The sequence below is a fragment of the Euphorbia lathyris genome, chromosome 3, assembly GCF_963576675.1.
Source record: "Euphorbia lathyris chromosome 3, ddEupLath1.1, whole genome shotgun sequence".
NCBI lineage: Eukaryota > Viridiplantae > Streptophyta > Magnoliopsida > Malpighiales > Euphorbiaceae > Euphorbia > Euphorbia lathyris.
Genome location: NC_088912.1, coordinates 5,654,343 through 5,672,348, shown reverse-complemented (window position 1 = coordinate 5,672,348; position 18,006 = coordinate 5,654,343). Strand labels below are relative to the sequence as shown.

Below are 18,006 nucleotides of genomic sequence, written 5' to 3'. Positions count from 1 at the left end.
TCGTTTTAGAAAGTTGCATAGAAATAGGATATTAGAGAAAAGATATTATTGTCCATTTTTTTATTGATTCCAATATTTATTTATTCTATAATAAATTTATTATTTTAATTAATTTTCATAAACTTAAACTTAATGTGTACTAATCATATAAAATGATATATATAATGAAACAAAAATTAGTCTACGAAAGGAATGTAATATGAAATGGAGGCAGTGTCTCATTAAGATTTATAGTTGTCTCCATTTGAACACCGTTTATAGATTCCAAATTTTTCTATTTGGCATACTTGTAAGTTGTATATGACCATGTGCAGTCTTTCCCCTATGTATTATAATAATAATAACGTGTACATCATATCACTAAAATAATATTATACTTTTACTTTTCTTGTTTTGGAAATTATCAAAGATAATAAAAATAAAATTTACTTTTGAACTAAACTATCAATTTATAATTTTAGATTAAATGGTTGTTTGGTATTAGATTAAAGTTTTTAAATCAAGTGGTGGATGTATCAAATCCTAAGAATTAGGATAAGAAAATAAAATTTAATTATAACATAAATCTTTAGTTATCACTAAATGTATAATTGTTGTTGTTAATTTAACTGTATTTAAAATCTATATCAAATTTGATGTCAATAATCTACGAATAAAATATCATTTAGTCATGTTTATCTTTAATTTTTTTTTTTTGTATTATCTAAATATTTTGTTCTAACTAAGCCAATTGTTTTGACAGCTTGAACTTGAAAAGATGAAGGTATCAATTTTGTTGGCAACATGGTTAAGTTGTAGTTTTCTAATAGCTTCAGCAATTAACTACTCAACTGTTACATTTACAACCCATCTTGAAAGTGTTGGAAGCTACCAAACTTTCATAACTTCTTTACGAAACAAGTTACAGAGTGGATCTAAAAGCCATGACATTGCAGTACTGCGAAAAGAATCCCAAATTACAAACCAAAATATGTTCCTTCTGGTTGAGCTGATTAATTGATACAGATCGGGTAACGGGCGATAGTTTTCAATCGTAAACTACCAAACATATTCTCAAGCTAAACTTGAAGGAGCCGTGAAACCCCCAGATTTACAAGCTAAACTTGTAGGAATTAGAAATCCCCATTGTTAAGAGGGATAAACCCTAAAAACACTCTCAAAGAGAAGATATAATTTGATTGATAAAAAGTTACATATCCTTACACAATGAGGGTTTAAATACATCCCCCTAATGATAACAAAGACACGGACTACCCCTACTAGGGTTACAATAAGGTTAACAGCAAAGGGTAAGATTGGTAATACACCCCGACAATCAGTGCAACGGTACAAGTACGGAATGTCAGGGTTGTTGGTGAATTCCTTTGGGAGGAAGTAAACCTAGAGATTCGGCCAGGAGTAGATGTTGATACGCCTCCTTGTGTATTCCTAGATCCGTCCCGCTCGTATGTCTTGGGAATCCGCCTCCTAGGTACAACCTCCGTGGGCCTGATGTCCGAGGGCCCGCTAGAGCGCACGTGATCAGTGATCTCAGTAATGATGTTCGTATTGCCCATATCTGAATATGATCTGCCAGGATTCAATGTAGAGTGAGATCCGCCAATCTGGGTCGAAGTAGATACGATAGGTAGATCCGCCGAAGTAGATATACGTCGACAGAAATACAATGGATAGATAGGCCAAGGTAGATCCACTCAGGTAGATAATGGAAGTAGATACGTCGATGAGTAGATACACCAATGTAGATATGTCGAAGTAGGTCCGCTCAACTAGATACCCGAAGGGGATACATCAACGTAGACACATCGAAGTAGATCCGCCCAAGTACACACTTGGAGGAGATACATCAACGTAGACACATCGAAGTAGTTCCGTCTAAGTAGATACTTGGAGGAGAGACATCAACGTAGACACTTCGAAGTAGATCAGCCCAGGTAGATGCTTAAAGGAGATACATCGAAGTAGATACGTTGAGTAGATCCATCGAACTGCAGACCATAGGCTCTTTATCACTCGAACTGCCCTTCCCATTCGTCAAGTGTTCCATGAAGCTCTTGGTCATCGTCATCATAGGTGTACTCATTTTGGCTCCATCCAACGTCCTCCAACTCATCATCACAGTAGAACCTATCTTCATTATCTTCATAGTTAGGAGTCCCGCTTTAGTTCCACTTAATGTCCCTTGATTCATCTTCATAAAACCTACCTTCATCATCTTCATAAGTATTTTCATTTTGGTGCCACTTACCATCCTCTAACTCATCATCACAATGAAATCTGTTCTCATCATCTTCATAAGTAGCCTCATTTTGGCTCCACTCAGTGATCTGATGCTCATCTTCATCATAATAGGTTTCATCATCTTCATTATCTTCAAGTCCATCCTTATGATGATGAAATCTACCATCATCATATAACTCACCATCAAAATCACTCTCTTCCCCTTCAATGCCATTCCTTGACCCATTATCATCATACTCAAGTTCATTGTTGCTATCCAGCTCATTTTCATAATGGTCCTCCTCTCTATCAATCTTCCACTCGAGTTCACCTCCTTCATGATTATTTTCAAATTCATACAGCTCCTCTTCCTCCACCCAATATTTCCCACGACCTCTCGCTTCCATCCGCTCCTTCTTATAGTTCAAGCCGACCACTCCACTTACCGAGTTGTCTGACTTAAACGGCGTTCTACATCTAAGCATCGTTGATCCACCAACATCTTTCTCATCACCATAATCATCAACCTCCACACATAAAATGAATTCATCATCCGCCTTAAAGAGATTCGCCAGCCCAAAATCACCATCCACTTCTTTAGGATTAAGGTTATCACCCTCATTAAGCATACAAGTGAGGTTTTGCCTATGGGGCATGTCATCAAACACATAGTATGCACCCTTTTCTATTTGAACTTCTTCAAAATTCCTACATGCTATCCCCTCTTCCTCCTCATTCACAGATACATTTAAGTCCTCATTCACAAAGTCATTATCAACAACTCCCTGATGAGAACTTAAATCACTCACAACGTCGCAACCAACCAAGTCCTCACTAATAGTAGGCATACCCTTAACTTCCACATCAAGAACTGAAAGTTTTGGATTTATCTCTTCCTGGCGCAACAGTGGACAGATTTGGCCTGAATCTTTAGGAGGTAAGATAGTGGCTTTTCCATCTTCAGGGACTTCTTCCCTCTTCTGATTTAGATCCCCGACGGTGGGTCTGAGTCGGGCGAGAGCCGCCAGTCGGGAGTTTGCCCAAGAGGTGGATAAATCCTGGAACCGTTGGTCGGTTTGCCTCTGCCTCTCAATACTGGCTTGGATCTGTTCCGCGAGGCGCTCCCTCAGCTTTTCATATTTCCGGTCACTGGCCTCCATAGAACCTTGTGATTGTCGAGGTTGAACCATTGCCAAAGAAGTTTCGGGTCAAGAAACGATCGACTTTGATACCAACTGATACAGATCGGGTAAAGGGCAATAGTTTTCAATCGTAAACTACCAAAGATATTCTCAAGCTAAACTTGAAGGAGCCGTGAAACCCCCAGATTTACAAGCTAAACTTGTAGGAATTAGAAATCCCCATTGTTAAGAGGGATGAACCCTAAAAACACTCTCAAAGAGAAGATATAATTTGATTGATAAAAAGTTACATATCCTTACAAAATGAGGGTTTAAATACATCCTCCTAATGATAACAAAGACACGGACTATCCCTACTAGGGTTACAATAAGGTTAACAACAAAAGGTAAGATAGGTAATACGCCCCGACAATCAGTGCAACGGTACAGGTACGGAATGTCAGGGTTGTTGGTGAATTCCTTCGGGAGGAAGTAAACCTAGAGATCCGCCCAAGAGTAGATGTTGATACGCCTCCTTGTGTATTCCTAGATCCGCCCCGCTCGTATGTCCTGGGAATCCGCCTCCTAGGTACAACCTCCGTGGGCTTGATGTCCGAGGGCCCGCTAGAGCGCGCGTGATCAGGGATCTCAGTAATGATGTTCATATTGCCCATATATGAATATGATCTGCCAGGATTCAATGTAGAGTGAGATCCGCCAATCTGGGTCGAAGTAGATACGATAGGTAGATCCGCCGAAGTAGATATACGTCGACAGAAATACAATGGATAGATAGGCCAAGGTAGATCCACTCAGGTAGATAATGGAAGTAGATACGTCGATGAGTAGATACGCCAATGTAGATATGTCGAAGTAGGTCCGCTCAACTAGATACCCGAAGGGGATACACCAACGTAGACACATCGAAGTTGATCCGCCCAAGTAGACACTTGGAGGAGATACATCAACGTAGACACATCGAAGTAGTTCCGTCTAAGTAGATACTTGGAGGAGAGACATCAACGTAGACACTTCGAAGTAGATCAGCCCAGGTAGATGCTTAAAGGAGATACGTCGAAGTAGATACGTTGAGTAGATCCATCGAAGAGATCCGTCGAGTTGATCCGTCAAGGAGATCCTTCAAAGGAGATCCGCCGATGAGATCCATTAAAGGAGATCCGCCAAAGGAGATCCATCGGAGAGATCCATTAAAGGAGATCCGTCGAAGAGATCCATCGAAGGGTTCCATCGAAAAGATCCTTCAGAGGAGATCCGTCGAAGAGATCCATCGAAGAGTTCCATCAAGGGATCCGTCGAAGGAGATCAGTCTAAGAGATCCGCCCCAGGTAGATACACTTAAAAGAAAAAGATATACTAGAACTTTAAGTGTGTCTTCCTCCTCTTCTGAATCACTTTCCCCACATACCTGACGAAATTTGTTACCTTGCTACTTCCCTAACCTGGACTTGGAATTTGTTGAAAAGATGTCCGCATCATTAATTATGATGAAAAACTCTCAATCACATTAGCAGTAAATGTTTCTGATGCATATGTGATTGCATATAAATCTGGAGCTAAATCCTTCTTCTTAAAGGATGCTCCTAAGGTATCAGAAGCACTCCTTTTCGACCGAACAACGAAAGAACCTCGTCTATCAGTGGATACCAATTATAACAATTTGGGAGATAGAACTAAAGTCGGATTAGGAATTGGACCATTAGGAAGAGCAATCACAGCACTCAACAAGTTCGATGGAGTATCTGTTGATGCTACTTTTAGAAATAGTCTTCTTGTTGTTATACAAATGGTTTCAGAGGCTGCAAGATTCAAATTCATCGAACTACAGATTGAGAATAACATAACAGGCCAGTATAAGCCAAAATGGGATACTATTACCTATGAAAATAGATGGGATAGACTTTCTGAACAAATCCAGCTATCTGGTACTAATGGAGTATTTAAAACACCGGTTGATTTGGAAAATGCCGATGGTACTGCCAAAATTGTGTCCAATGTTGCAGATGTTAAATCAGATATTACTATCTTGAAATATCATGGATCTGGGGAAGGATTTGGAGAAGAAATTGTGGAAGAGTGGCTACAAGTGCTCTAAAAATGGTTGTGGTCTTAGTATGAAAGTTTGTGAATGTAACTATAAATAAGGTCTTAGTATTTTATATGTATATGCTGAGAGAGTTGTGTTTTTCCTTTTCTAGTGTATGTTTATTTGTAATGAAAAATAGTTCTAATTTCAATGATGAAAATTCTAGATTTTTATTGTTTCATATTCTATTTTGCTATATATAAAAATGGACAAAATAAAGGTTAAAATATTGTCTATTGTAAAATTATATAAATATTTTTATATTTTTAGTTATGTTTATATACTTCAAACTACATAAACCATTTATTATTGTTGGAGGTTGTAACTTCCGTAATTTTTTTTAGTATTTATTTTGCAATTCTTTTATCAATTATAAATAGAATTTTTTAATATTAAATTAAGAACCATTACCTCCTCTTTTCCTAAGTTTTATATTATTAGTTATATTATTATTATTATGATAATTATTATTAGGTTTTGGGAGTTTCAAATGTTCTCTGTATGGTTGGATTTATCAATATAATGTTTTGTTTGAAATCGTGTTACTCATGTATTTACCTAGTGAGGTAATTAGCCGTGAAATTATACCATGGTAGAACAAGAATGAATATGAGTTCAGAAGATTAAGAATTATGGAATATGTTGGTTTATATCTGAGTTAGTACAAAACATAAATAGTTAGCTTGGGTGAGTATATTCAATGGTCTATAGGTTTGTTGATACTGTGATCATAGGCACCTGGGTAGGGTGTTATTGAACTTGCACTGTGTCCTGAAACTGGGGGCGATAGCAGTACCGTATTATTGAGATAATCATTATGAGGTTGAAAGGGTACGTATAGCGTATGCTTACATTGTTGTTAACCATGAGACCATTGAGTATATTTCACTTAGGTCTAGCTGGGCCCTTAAAAATAAAGATAATAAATTATAATTTTGTTGTTTGAAGTAAATCGAGTCACATACGAAATGATATTTTTATATCTTATTCTTGATTGATTGATGGTTGATTGTTGATTTATTAAATGTTAAGATGTATGAAATTAATTATATATATATATGTATTTATGTATATAAACATAGGTAATTATGCTTATTGAGTAGGCAGCTCACCCATTGCCACGTTGAAATTTTCAGGCTAGGTTCAGATGTTCTTTTATTTGCTAGATTTTCAGATTTATCATGCGTTCAGGCTGGTCAGCACAAGCATCTTATTCTCATTAGAAATTTTATGGACATTTATTAGAATTTAATGATTGTTGAACTAGATTACTTTGTTTCGATTAAGTGAACTTTTATTGATCGATTACATTGTTTTATTGGTTATTGAATCTTTTTGAATATTGATTTTTGATAGACAATAATGAACAAGGAGACTTTATTTAATTATGTTGCTCTTTGTATGCAATTATGATAATTGATTGGTTTCTTGTGTGTTTTCAAGATGATCCGGGACGGGGGGTTACATTTTATGGTATCAGAGCGTCAGTTTTACGATTCCTAAGGAGTATTAGATACGTTGTGACATTCCTAGGATCCAGAATATGGCTTAAACATTTATGCATGAACATCACATTTAACATCCACATTGAGGAATCATATCATCGATTGAGAATGGTAGTGATGGCCAAACATTTAGTACAGAGTCAGTAAAATATCACGGTATTAGAGTAACATAGCGGAAGCATCATAGATCAGAATCTTTTTACTTTTTGAGGTGATGTCAGTTAAAGAATTTCGAGGATAGAATTTCTTTTAAGAATGGTAGAACTGTAACATCCGTAATTTTTTTTAGTATTTATTTTGCAATTCTTTTATCAATTATAAATAAAAAATTTTAATATAAAATTAAGAACCATTACCTTCTCTTTTCCTAAGATTTATATTATTAATTATATTATTATTATTATTATTATTATTAGGTTTTGGGAGTGCATCATCTTTCTCTTTCTTTTTCTTATTTTCTTGTTTGAAGTAAATCGAGTCACATACGAAATGATATTTTTATATCTTATTCTTGATTGATTGATGGTTGATTGTTTGATTTATTAAATGTTAAGATATATGAAATTAATTATATATATGTATTTATGTATATAAACATAGGTAATTATGCTTATTGAGTAGGCAGCTCACCCCTTGCAACGTTGAAATTTTCAGGCTAAGTTCAAATGTTCTCTTATTTGCTAGATTTTCAGATTTATCATGCGTTGAGGTTGGTCTGCACAAACGTCTCATTCTCATTAGAAATTTTATGGACATTTATTAGGATATAATGATTGTTGAACTGGATTACTTTGTTTCGGTTAAGTGAACTTTTATTGATCGATTACATTGTTTTATTGGTTACTGAACCTTTTTGAATATTGATTTTTGATAGACAATAATGAACAAGGAGACTTTATTTAATTATGTTGCTCTTTGTATGCAATTATGATAATTGATTGGTTTTCTGTGTGTTTTCAATGTGACCCGAGATGAGGGGTTACATTTAATGGTATCAGAGCGTCAGTTTTACGATTTCTAGAGAGTATTAGATACGTTGTGACATTCCTATAGGATCTAGAATATAGCTTAAACATTTATGCATGAACATCACATTTAACATCCACATTGAGGAATCATATCATCGAATGAGAATGGTAGTGATGGCCAAACATTTAGTACAGAGTCGGTAAAATATCACGGTATTAGAGTAACATAGCGGAAGCATCATAGATCAGAATCTTTTTACTTTTTGAGGTGATGTCAGTTAAAGAATTTTGAGGACGAAATTTCTTTTAAGGAGGGTAGAACTATAACATCCGTAATTTTTTTTTAGTATTTATTTTGCAATTCTTTTATCAATTATAAATAGAATTTTTTAATATTAAATTAAGAACCATTACCTTCTCGTTTCCTAAGTTTTATATTATTAATTATATTATCATTATTATTATTATTATTATTATTATTATTATTATTATTATTATTATTAGATTTTGGGAGTTACAGGGATATGCGATTTTGGTTTGGGGAAGGACTGCATCATCTTTCTCTTTGTTTTTCTTATTTTCTTTTTTTATATATATTTTTCTTCATAACTCCTTATTCCGGTTATCTCTACGAACGAAAATTACACCATTAAATTCCTTGTTTCGTGAGGAAGATTTTAAGATCCCTATTGATATTTTTCTGACTGAAAAATATAGGGACTGACGCGGGTATTTTTCACCGGAAAAGTGTTAGATATCGTCATTTTAAATGGTTTTAGTTATGAAAGTAGTGTACTTTTGGACTTGTCTAATCGTTGGCTATCTCGTGATAGTCTCGGTTCGCGATTGCGGCATCTCCAATGAACTTCCGGCGTCCGACCACCGCGCTTCGGCGAGACTCCGGGGAGCAATGCGACGGTTAAATTAGAATCCGAACAAATTAATTAGCATTTGGAGACGAGAGGTAAACTTAATTGTTTATGTTTATATATATACACATTTATGTGGGTGTCTATTAATGTGTTGTCATATAATAATTAAATGTATGTTGAATGATGAATGTTGAGTATTTGATTGGTACTTTATTTATATAAATATTGATTTGATATTGGAGTTTCAAATGTTCTCTGTATGGTTGGATTTATCAATATAATGTTTTGTTTGAAATCGTGTTACTCATGTATTTACCTAGTGAGGTAATTAGCCGTGAAATTATACCATGGTAGAACGAGAATGAATATGAGTTCAGAAGATTAAGAATTATGGATTGTATTGGTTTATATCTAAGTTAGTACAAAACATAAATAGTTAGCTTGGTGAGTATATTCAATGGTCTGGAGGTTTGTTGATACTGTGATCACAGGCACCTAGGTAGGGTGTTATTGAACTTGCACTGTGTCCTGAAACTGGGGGCGATAGCAGTACCGTATTATTGAGATAATCATTATGAGGTTGAAAGGGTACGTATAGCGTATGCCTACATTGGAATATTGTTAACCATGAGACCATAGAGTATATTTCACTTAGGTCTAGCTGGGCCCTTAAAAATAAAGAAAATAAATTATAATTTTGTTGTTTGAAGTAAATCGAGTCACATACGAAATGATATTTTTATATCTTATTCTTGATTGATTGATAGTTGATTGTTTGATTTATTAAATGTTAAGATGTATGAAATTAATTATATATATATATGTATTTATGTATATAGGAGATGACTCTTGTGAGAACCCTTTCCTAGGTGAGAACTCACCTTAGGTAAGAACCACCCAAAATTACGTAGTTTTGAGTGAGGAAATTTAAAAAAACGCTTCTGCATAGGGGGTTTGTTGATACTGTGATCACAGACACCTGGGTAGGGTGTTATTGAACTTGCACTGTGTCCTGAAACTGGGGGCGATAGCAGTACCGTATTATTCATTATGAGGTTGAAAGGGTACGTATAGCGTATGCCTACATTGGAATATTGTTAACCATGAGACCATAGAGTATATTTCACTTAGGTCTAGCTGGGCCCTTAAAAATAAAGAAAATAAATTATAATTTTGTTGTTTGAAGTAAATCGAGTCACATACGAAATGAGATTTTTATATCTTATTCTTGATTGATTGATGGTTGATTGTTTGATTTATTAAATGTTAAGATGTATGAAATTAATTATATATATGTATTTATGTATATAGGAGATGGCTCTTGTGAGAACCCTTTCCTAGGTGAGAACTCACCTTAGGTAAGAACCACCCAAAACTACGTAGTTTTGAGTAAGGAAATTTAAAAAAACACTTCTGCATAGAGGGGGAATCAAACCTTGCACTCCTCAACTACACTTCACACTGCTTACCACTGAGCCAATTGCTTTCCTTGTGTATATTGTCACGCGTTGTTTAATATACTAGTTCCTTTTAGCTTCTATTGTTTAATATTTGATGCATGCACTTATTAATATCGATTAAATATGCATAATAATAAATTATTAATAGAAAAAAAAGAAATGTGCATAATAATGAATTATTAATAGAAAAAAAATCCAAGAACATACTCTAATTTCTTATTTATTTAATTCCTCTATATTTTTGTAATTTATATTTTAAAATGTTAAGGACGATGTTCTAAATATTGTTACATATGTTTTAAACTTTATAATTTGTGTTCTAAAAATTAAATATAGTGTTTTAAAAAAATAATAAATATATGTACCATTTTTGCATTTGTTCTATAATATAATTTATAACACATATTCTAAATAACATACCGTATGTTCTAAAAAACATAACGTATGTTCTAAAGTTTATATTTTGTGTTCCAAAAATTAAGTATAATGTTCCAAAAAATTAGTAGATATCTCGATCGTTTTTTCTTTGTTCTATAATATAATTTATAACTCATGTTCGAAAAAACATAACACATGTTCTAAAAAACATAACACATGTTCTAAAAAACATAACGTATGTTCTAAAAAATATGTCGTACGTTCTAAACTTCATAGTTCGTGTTTTAAAAGTTAACATATATGTTCTAAAGTTTGTTTTAAAAAAATATATAGTTTCTGTTCCAAAAATTAAGTATAATGTTCTAAAAAAAATCGGTAAATATCTGAATCGTTTTTTCATTTGTTCTATAATATAATTTATAACTCGTGTTCGAAAAAACATAACGCATGTTCTAAAAAACATAACGTATGTTCTAAAAAATATGTCGTACGTTCTAAACTTCATAGTTCGTGTTTTAAAAGTTAAAATATATGTTCTAACATTTGTTTTAAAAAATATATAGTTTGTGTTCCAAAAATTAAGTATAATGTTCTAAAACAATCCGTAGATATCTGGATCGTTTTTTCATTTGTTCTATAATATAATTTATAACTCATGTTTGAAAAAACATAACGCATGTTCTAAAAAAACATAATGTATGTTCTAAAAAATATGCCGTACGTTCTAAACTTCATAGTTCGTGTTTTAAAAGTTAAAATATATGTTCTAACGTATGTTTTAAAAAATATATTTTCTTATATAACATAAATTATAAAAATATAAAGGAATAAAATAAATAAGAAATTAGAGCATATTCTTGGATTTTTTTCTATTAGTAATTCATTATTATACGCATTTTTTTTCTATTAATAATTCATATTATGCAATTTTTTTTTTCTATTAATAATTCATTATTTTGCATATTTAATCGATATTAATAAGTGCATGCGTAAAATATTAAACAATAGAAGCTAAAAGAAACTGGTATATTAAACAACGCGTGATAATATACACAAGGAAAGTAAATGGCTTAGTGGTAAGCAATGAGAAGTGTAGTTGAGGATTGCCAGGTTCGAATCCCCTATGCAGTTGCATTTTTTTAAATTTCTCTACTCAAAACTACGTAGTTTTGGGTGGTTCTCACCTAGGGGAGGGTTCTCACTTGATCCCTCCCCTATGTATATAAACATAGGTAATTATGCTTATTGAGTAGGCAGCACACCCCTTGCAACGTTGAAATTTTCAGGTTAGGTTCAGATGTTCTCTTATTTGCTAGATTTTCATATTTATCATGTGTTGAGGCTGGTCAGCACAAGCATGTCATTCTCATTAGAAATTTCATAGACATTTATTAGGATATAATGATTGTTGAACTGGATTACTTTGTTTCGATTAAGTGAACTTTTATTGATCGATTATATTATTTTATTGGTTACTGAACCTTTTTGAATATTGATTTTTGATAGACAATAATGAACAATGAGACTTTATTTAATTATGTTGCTCTTTGTATGCAATTATGATAATTGATTGGTTTCCTGTGTGTTTTCAATGTGACCCGGGATGGGGGGTTACATTTAATGGTATCAGAGCGTCAGTTTTACGATTCTTAGGGAGTATTAGATACGTTGTGACATTCCTAGGAACCAGAATATAGCTTGAACATTTATGCATGAACATCACGTTTAACATCCACATTGAGGAATCATATCATCGAATGAGAATGGTAGTGCTGGCCAAACATTTGGTACAGAGTCGGTAAAATATCACGGTATTAGAGTAACATAGCGGAAGCATCATAGATCAGAATCTTTTTACTTTTTGAGGTGATGTCAGTTAAAGAATTTCGAGGATGGAATTTCTTTTAAGGAGGGTAGAACTGTAACATCCGTAACTTTTTTAGTATTTATTTTGCAATTCTTTTATCAATTATAAATAGAATTTTTTAATATTAAATTAAGAACCATTACCTTCTCTTTTCCTAAGTTTTATATTATTAATTATATTATTATTATTATTAGGTTTTGGGAGTTACAGGGATATACGATTTTGGTTTGGGGAAGGACCGCATCATCTTTCTCTTTCTTTTTCTTATTTTCTTTTTTTATATATATTTTTCTTCATAACTCCTTATTCCGGTTATCTCTAAGAACGAAAATTATACAATTAAATTCCTTGTTTCGTGAGGGAGATTTTAAGATCCCTATTAATATTTTTCTGACTGAAAAGTGTTAGATATCGTCATTTTAAACGGTTTTAGTTATGAAAAGAGTGTACTTTTGGACTTATCTAATCGTTGGCTATCTCGTGATAGTCTCGGTTCGCGATTGTGGCATCTCCGATTAACTTCCTACGGACGACCACCGCGCTCCGGCGAGACTCCGGGGAGCAAAACGACGGTTAAATTAGAATCCGAACAAATTAATTATCATTTGGAGACGAGAGGTAAACTTAATTGTTTATGTTTATATATATATACATTTATGTGGGTGTCCATTAATGTTTTGTTTGAAATCGTGTTACTCATGTATTTACCTAGTGAGGTAATTAGCCGTGAAATTATACCATGGTAGAACGGGAATGAATATGAGTTCAGAAGATTAAGAATTATGGATTGTGTTGGTTTATATATGAGTTAGTACAAAACATACATAGTTAGCTTGGGTGAGTATATTCAATGGTCTGGAGGTTTGTTGATACTGTGATCATAGGCACTTGGGTAGAGTGTTATTGAACTTGCACTGTGTCCTGAAACTGGGGGCGATAGCAGTACCGTATTATTGAGATAATCATTATGAGGTTGAAAGGGTACGTATAACGTATGCCTACATTGGATTATTGTTAACCATGAGACCATAGAGTATATTTCACTTAGGTCTAGCTGGGCCCTTAAAAATAAAGATAATAAATTATAATTTTGTTGTTTGAAGTAAATCGAGTCACATACGAAATGATATTTTTATATTTTATTCTTGATTAATTGATGGTTGATGGTTTGATTTATTAAATGTTAAGATGTATGAAATTAATTATACATATATATATGTATTTATGTATATAAACATAGGTAATTATGCGTATTGAGTAGGCAGCTCACCCCTTGCCACGTTTAAATTTTCAGGCTAGGTTCAGATGTTCTCTTATTTGCTAGATTTTTAGATTTATCATACGTTCAGGCTGGTCAGCACAAGCGTCTCACTCTCATTAGAAATTTCATGGACATTTATTAGGATTTAATGATTGTTGAACTGGATTACTTTGTTTTGATTAAGTGATCTTTTATTGATCGATTACATTGTTTTATTGGTTACTGAACCTTTTTGAATATTGATTTTTGATAGACAATAATGAACAAGGAGGCTTTATTTAATTATGTTGCTCTTTGTATGCAATTATGATAATGAACAAGGAGGCTTTATTTAATTATGTTTTCAATGTGACCCGGGACGGGGGGTTACATTTAATGGTATCAGAGCGTCAGTTTTGCGATTCCTAGGGAGTATTAGATATGTTGTGACATTCCTAGGATCCAGAATATAGCTTAAACATTTATGCATGAACATCACATTTAACATCCACATTGAGGAATTATATCATCGAATGAGAATGGTAGTGCTGGCCAAACGTTTAGTATAGAGTCGGTAAAATATCACGGTATTAGAGTAACATAGCGGAAGCATCATAGATCATAATCTTTTTACTTTTTGAGGTGATGTCAGTTAAAGAATTTCGAGGACGGAATTTCTTTTAAGGAGGGTAGAACTGTAACATCCGTAATTTTTTTAGTATTTATTTTGCAATTCTTTTATCAATTATAAATATAATTTTTTAATATTAAATTAAGAATCATTACCTTCTCTTTTCCTAAGTTTTATATTATTAATTGAATAGTTAAATAATTTTTTTAATGGGGAGGATGGCCGTGACCTAGCCGCCGCACCATTCCGATCATCTGCTTTACTTCTTCACCATGATTTCTTCAACTGAGGAACATGTTGGAATCAAAGTTCTTTTCAATCCAAATCTCCGCTTCGGAGCTCCGGTTCCCCTGCCCAAATCAGTGCCGTCGTTCTTGTCGGTACTTCAGCGCAACATCCTAGTGAACCCCCCCCATCCACGGCTGCTGTTTCTGAAATTGGGGGAATTCGCTCTGTGAAAATCACGCAGTCGGCTTATGAAAGACGGCTTGCCCTCTGTGAACACTCCATGATCGGAAGACTAATTTTATCGAAGGGCGATACGCCATGGAAGACTGCGGAACTAAAGGCTAAGCTCGATAAGGAATGGGGTTTGTCAAAGGCATGGAAGCTGATTTCCATTGGCAGAGGATACTATCAGGTATTTCTTTAATCTAACAAATCGAAAGTGATAGCCACAGGGAAGGGCATTCTCAATTTAAAACCAGGCACTTTCCGACTCCAACCATGGAAGGCGGACTTTGATCCCTTTGCGGAAAAATCGACTCATGCGCAGGTATGGGTTAGGCTATATGGTTTGTCCTGGGAATATTGGGATCCCAAATCCTATCGGACATCGCCAGAGGGTTAGGAGGTTTAATTTGTTTGGATATGAGAACCATAGATGGTGAGGTTGGCCATTTTGCTAGGCTTCTCATCGATTTGGATCTGGCTGAGGATATACCCACTCAATTGGGAGTTAAAAGAGAGGGTAAACAGTTCTGGATTGAGGTTTATTATGAGAACCTTCCCAGTTTGCAAAGTTTGCAGTAACATCGGACATATGTCATACGAATGCCGCAAAAACTTGAAGCCCGTGGTTCCAATGACAAAACGTTCGGATAAGGTGGCTGTGAGGCCAGATCCGAAATTAAAGCAGGCTTGGATGGAGAAGCCACAGCAGGAGCAGGAGGATATCAACAGATCCCTGATATCGGTAGCTAAAATTAACAAGAAAATTATTTCGGCTCTAGAAAATCCCGTAGAGAAGGCGGATGGGATCTTAGAATCGGATTCTAATAGCGAAAAATCAAATTCGGAACTGAAAATGGAAACTTTGAAGGATGGTTATAATGAGCAGGAACCGGAGGTGGATTGTTGGGAGGAACTTTGTGACAGAGCTGATTCACCGGGGAATGCAAACATATCTGCTCCGAGCCCAGCACCAAAGGTTAACGAACTGGCGTCTAAACGTTGGGCTGATGAAACGGATGATGAACAGCAGGGTTGGGAAATGGTTAATGGCAAGAAATCAGCGGCAAAACAGAAATCCGATAAGAACACATCTCGTGCAGGGCGGATCCGTAAGCCTCCGGTTTTTCTGAGATGACAATTATCTACTGGAATTGCAGAGGGGTAATGAACGCAGGTACACATCGTTATCTTTTTAATATTTGTTCTTCTCATAAACCTGATTGGCTTTGTATTGTGGAACCAATGGGAGATTTCTACTCCATTAATGACCGTTTTTGGGCTCAACTGGGCATGAAGTTAATTGCACAAAACGACAGGTATAGGCCGACTATGTGGCTTCTTCAGGCTATTAGGTCAGTGGTCCAGTGTAATATTATGCACAGAGGGGACTAGTATATCCTAATTAGTTTCAGCCTAAAGGGTCAAGCTCACTACATTTGTTTTGTATATGGAAGTATCTGGTCTAACAGGAGTAAAATTATGTTTGAGGAAATCACTTTGCTCCGTGGTGCTAATTCTGGTGTTTGGTTGGCAATTGGAGATTATAACGCTGTCCTTGGTGCTCATGAGAAGAATAGAGGGCCTCCGGCAGCTAGGCCTACGTGTGAATTTAGGGAATTTGTTGATGATGGAGAGTGGCGAAATGTTCCAACGGCGGGATCTTTCTACACTTGGTCTAATGGCAGGCATGGTTAGGCTCGTGTTGATAGTAGGCTGGATAGAGTCATGGTTTCAGAAAATTTCTCCTCGATTTGGACATACAATTGCACGGCTCTGGTTAGGCACTCTTCGGATCATCACCTTTTGCTGTTCCGTTTTTACAATGAGCCGACTCGTGTCTCTCGGTTCCGGTTTCAGACGATGTGGGTTTCTCACCCGAACCTCAATGAGGTAATTAGTAACTTTTGGGGCGGTAATCACCCAAACTTGGGCCGATGCATTTGCTTTGTTATAAGCTCAAGGGATTGAGAATCATCTTGAGGAAATGGAACAAAGAGTGTTTTGGTCACTTAGACCGGAATATTGAAAAGAGTGAGGGCGAGCTGAATGATATTCAATTGCAGCTTGCCAACGGGTTCACGGAGGAACTTCATAGGAAAGAGCTACAGGCTCACACACAGCTTGACCATCACCTCCTTCAAAAAGAAACCTATCTGAAAGATAAGAGCAGAGTCAGCTGGTTGTTTGTGGGAGATCGGAACAGTACTTTCTTTCATCGAATGGCTAACCAACGGCAGTCTGCTAGTGGTATTGCGGCTATACTGATTGACGATAATATCTCTACAGACCAGACCCAAATTGCTAACCACATATCTGGTTACTACGGGAATCTATTCAAGAATGTTGTCACACACCGGCAAGATTTCTCGAAAGTGGATAAGCTTATCCCCCTATCGGTTACTGCTGAAATGAATGAAGCTTTGGTACGATGTCCTTCGGAGGATGAAATAAAACAAACTGTTATGGCCATGAATTCGTCCAGCGCACCAGGACTGGACGGTTTCACTGGGCAATTTTATCAATCTTTTTGGGGGATTGTTGGCGCTGATGTTTGCAGTATGGTGCGATGGTTTTTTGAGAATGGTGAAATAGGCGCTGGGTTAAATCCCAATATTCTTTCCTTGATTCCCAAGGTTGATGGAGCCTTGCGTATTGAACACTACAGGCCGATTGTGATGAGTAATTTTAGCTTCAAAATTCTCTCAAAAATCTTGGCTGACAGATTAGCAGAAGTTGCTAACGCCATCGTCTCTCCTAATCAATTTGGATTCATTAGGGGAAGAAGTATACACCAATGTATTGCCCTGGCCTCAGAAGGGATTAACTCCATGCGGAAAAAGTGTTTTGGTGGCAATATGAGCTTAAATATCGACATTGCTAAGGCATTTGACACCCTAGATTGGAATTTCCTACTTTCAGTTCTGGAGTCTTTCGGATTCTCCCTGCAATTTAGAGATTGGATTTTAAATTTGCTATCCTCTGCAAGGATCTCAATTATGACTAATTCGGGTCTTTATGGGTACTTTGCTTGCTCAAGGGGTGTGCGTCAGGGGGACCCCCTCTCTCCCATCATGTTTAGTTTGGCGGAGGACTTTCTTAGCAGGTGGTTGGATCATTTGGTCTCTGAAGGATGTCTGCTTCCATCTGCTTATTCGAGCTCTGGCAATTTTCCTACTCATCTGTTGTA

General features: G+C 35.4%; 1 protein-coding gene across 1 annotated transcript; it reads left to right on the top strand.

Moving 5' to 3' along the window:
* Positions 1 to 757: 757 nt before the first annotated feature.
* On the top strand, positions 758 to 5,454 carry LOC136222513 (ribosome-inactivating protein cucurmosin-like). The gene is made up of 2 exons (XM_066010286.1): positions 758 to 989; positions 4,835 to 5,454. The coding sequence occupies exons 1-2, from the start codon at positions 758 to 760 to the stop codon at positions 5,452 to 5,454; spliced, it is 852 nt and encodes a 283-aa protein (XP_065866358.1).
* The last annotated feature ends 12,552 nt before the right edge of the window (positions 5,455 to 18,006 follow it).

What these genes read in the sequence shown, in the direction of transcription:
- LOC136222513 (XM_066010286.1), top strand. Translation starts at nt 758, where the DNA reads ATGAAGGTATCAATTTTGTTGGCAACATGGTTAAGTTGTAGTTTTCTA. An exon ending in TATGTTCCTTCTGGTTGAGC is followed by an intron (nt 990 to 4,834) that starts TGATTAATTGAT and finishes AAGATGTCCGCA; the next exon opens with TCATTAATTATGATGAAAAA.